Raw genomic sequence first — 3237 nt, 5'->3', positions numbered from 1 at the left:
AAAAAAAGAAACAAAAGAATAAAGAATTAATTGCTCCTTAGGCGCCATGTTATTTTTTTTTCACTTGGAAATAATGAAAACCTCGAAACAATATGCCCACAATATACTCTGTATAAACAAATATCAAATTATGACCACAGGCCTTTACATGTAGATAACAGAAAACCTAGGGGTGTTAACTACCCACCTGAATTATCGTAATATCCTGTGAACAATAACAAAAAACATAAGTAAATTAACAAGTTGAAAGCATTGTATATACATAAGAAAGAACAGTAGAACTATAAAAGTACAAAAGTGTAATAATAATAAGAAATATATGTACACAGAATGAAAAAGAATTATCAATTAATAAAACAATTAAAACTTAACCTTAACTTAAATGCTTAACCTTATTAACTAAATTTACATTATTATACAAAAGAGTCTAAAAGCGAATATAAAATAAAATAAAATTTAGTTAGAACCCCATGTAGTCTTTGGGTGTACTCTTGGCAGAACACAAGGTTGTCCGATATTTCCTTTCCAGTCACCGTCTCACCTTCCCCAGAAATATAAAGATGACACCTGCCACAACTCTCCTATCCAGGACGTGCTGAAGGAAAGTTGCCACGCACTGCCCTATATCCCCACTTCTATTACCACTTCACATTGAAAAATCGTAACATGTTCAAACATCAAACTGTCACCTTCACAAAGCCAAAACCCACTCATCTAGACATACCACTAGTGTTTTTTTTTTACCATGACAACCGTAACAATATCAATGCACAGTTAAATTATCTTCAACACCAGCTAGGTCTTATTTTTTATTGAAATAGTCTGAGAGGACTTTCTTTTCATCAAAATGGCTTCCTTTAAGGTACGTTTATTTTTTTTTATTTGAAATAATTAACCACCTCTCATTATTACTTGTAATAAAAAATGAATTTATACAAACTATGAATGAATTTTATTATTAACTAAAGGAGAAATATTTTTCCAGGTTGAAAATAGATCTCCAGAAATGAAAGTAGTAATAAAAATACACAGTTAGGAGAGCTAAAGATTTTAGAAAAATTAATATCATTCTTATAAATTCATTGAAGGTAACAGAGAATGATGAAAAACTAAATAGTGAAAACTGAATTTATAAATAAATGTTTTTGTTTGCTATGTTAATATTCACTTTACTTTTACTAATGTAAATGGAAATATAATGAGAAAAGGTATTATCATTAATAATAAAGAAATTGTGGTTTTTTATCTGAGCAAGGATTACTTTCAATTGAAGTATGGTGGTAAGTGGAAGTTACGTGACGCTCATATCTCACCAAATTTTTTTCCAATCCTAAATGGCTACCATGAATCATGCCAGTCAATTAGTCATAGCCGGAGGCAAGATTCATTTTGGAGTTCAATATTCATTGTAGAAGGATCTTTATTTAAAAAATCAACCAACCAATCGCTCATCCTCTATGATCCGAACACTCGGCAAAAAAATTATTTTTAATAGAATTAAAAACATCTATCATAGGTCAATACCATTTCTATTGTGCAGAAGGAGTTACATAATTACCCATTTCATGGTTTAAGAATAACTTTAATTGTTTTAATGTTCCATCAGGTGAGGATGAGGAACCTATAAAACTAAATACAACTATCTTGATAAAATCTAGTAAGGAACTAGGTCTCAAAATAAATACCTATAAAACAAAATACATAGTTAGCAGTTGAAACAGCCAGAATGTCTATGATGATCATAATCATATTCCAATCTCTCTTAACCGCTGCAGAGTGTACAGAATGCCCTCTATAGAGCTTAGTGTGTGACCCACTCCTGTACCTGCTCTTTTTTTTTTTTTTCCTCCTTAGCCACTTCTGGCATTCGCAGTGCAGCAGCAGTGGGGGTAGTGTGCTGAGCTTGTACATGCCACTTTATTTATTTTCGTTACATACAATCTATTAATTATCTATCAATGGGAGATAAACCATTTAATTTATATGGACCATTACAAATTTGAACAGTGATGTGAGTCCAACACTTGTAATTAGGAGGAAACACATTTGAATAGGTAGATAGGTTTAAGTATTAAGGGTATAGGGTTATTTAAAAACAAAACCAAATTGGTGAAGAAATAAAAGTGACATTAAAGGTGTAAAATGCTTATTTTCAATTTTATAAGTGCTCAGCTTGCGCCTTATGTCCAGAAACTTGATTGACTATGACTTACCTCCCTAGTTTTGATCTTGAGTATGCCCTTGTGTAATGGCAACTTAATCATCACTATTTTGGTAATATAATTTTCACTGAAGTACTAAAACTTTTTTTGCCGATGCAATAAGCTTTAGATCAGACTAATGTACTTTTATTAATCGCTTTTACACATTCTTCTTTTAAAAGATAAAAAAAAAAAAAAACAGGTTTCAGTATATGTTACAGGTTATTAAGTATTTTTACCATGTGATATAAATAGTGGGTTAGTACAGCTAAAAGCTATTATAAAATGAAGGAGGAAAGTAAACAACCATTAATAATGAACGAAACGGATTCAAAAGAATCTTTAAACAACAAAGAAGTCGACGAGCAAACAAATACAATAGCAATAGAAGGACAAAAAGTAAACATAGCATTTAAAATTTAATTTTAAGCCGAGCTCTTCATAATTTTAATGTATTTTCGTTTTTAAGGAAAATTGCTCATCTAACAATAAATTAGGCAACTTAATGAAGGACATTAAAGGGAATCTGGCCTTACTGGATGACAGCATAAAACTGTCGCACTATACGGAGCGGATGATATTCCAAAACGAATTACAATTATTAATCGACAGCCACCTTCTCGATTTTGAACTCGACAGAGAAAAGTTTAAGAATGCAAGATTAAAAAGTAAGTCCATGCTGTGTGTGTTTTGATTATCTAATTTCAGATAAGGTTAATTCGTATAAGCGATCGTAGGCGTAGGGAGGATTTCTCCAAGGGGGGAGCAGGCCTCAGTGTACGTACTCATACACACACATAAAACTAAACGTTGGGTAAAAGAAGATACCCAATTCCCCATTCCAAGAAGAACCCCCGCCATTTTATTTCTACTTCATAAGGTTCGCGAAAGGGTAGGAAAGTCCGACGAGTACGAGCCGTAAGTACTTACAGGAAGGAAAGTTCGTTCTGCTGGATTCGAGCCGGCATTCGTGAAGGGGTTTGTAAGTCCTACGGGTACAAGCCGTAGGTACTTGCAGGAAGGAAACTTCGTTCTG

At 32.7% G+C, this 3237-nt stretch overlaps 1 protein-coding gene and 1 long non-coding RNA gene across 3 annotated transcripts in view; one reads left to right on the top strand and one right to left on the bottom strand.

Moving 5' to 3' along the window:
* LOC106689855 (uncharacterized) overlaps positions 1–2356 on the bottom strand; it is a 19245-nt gene extending 16889 nt beyond the window's left edge. For both annotated transcript variants that reach the window (XR_010844296.1, XR_010844295.1), the window contains exon 1: positions 2214–2356. This is a non-coding gene — a long non-coding RNA (uncharacterized lncRNA). The remainder of the gene's footprint in view (positions 1–2213) is intronic.
* Positions 2357–2469: 113 nt separating this feature from the next.
* Positions 2470–3237, top strand: part of LOC106689854 (GRIP and coiled-coil domain-containing protein) — a 5710-nt gene continuing 4942 nt past the window's right edge. Inside the window, exons 1-2 of the mRNA XM_014435041.3 lie at positions 2470–2600; positions 2671–2869. Of these exons, the coding sequence (XP_014290527.1) occupies positions 2487–2600; positions 2671–2869 (313 nt within the window). The 5' untranslated portion in view covers positions 2470–2486. The remainder of the gene's footprint in view (positions 2601–2670; positions 2870–3237) is intronic.

The sequence above is a fragment of the Halyomorpha halys genome, unplaced genomic scaffold, assembly GCF_000696795.3.
Source record: "Halyomorpha halys isolate HHAL.00 unplaced genomic scaffold, Hhal_1.1 Scaffold1497.1, whole genome shotgun sequence".
NCBI classification, from domain to species: domain Eukaryota; kingdom Metazoa; phylum Arthropoda; class Insecta; order Hemiptera; family Pentatomidae; genus Halyomorpha; species Halyomorpha halys.
The sequence above is the reverse complement of the archived record's forward strand: the minus strand, read 5'-3'. Positions and strand labels throughout refer to the sequence as shown.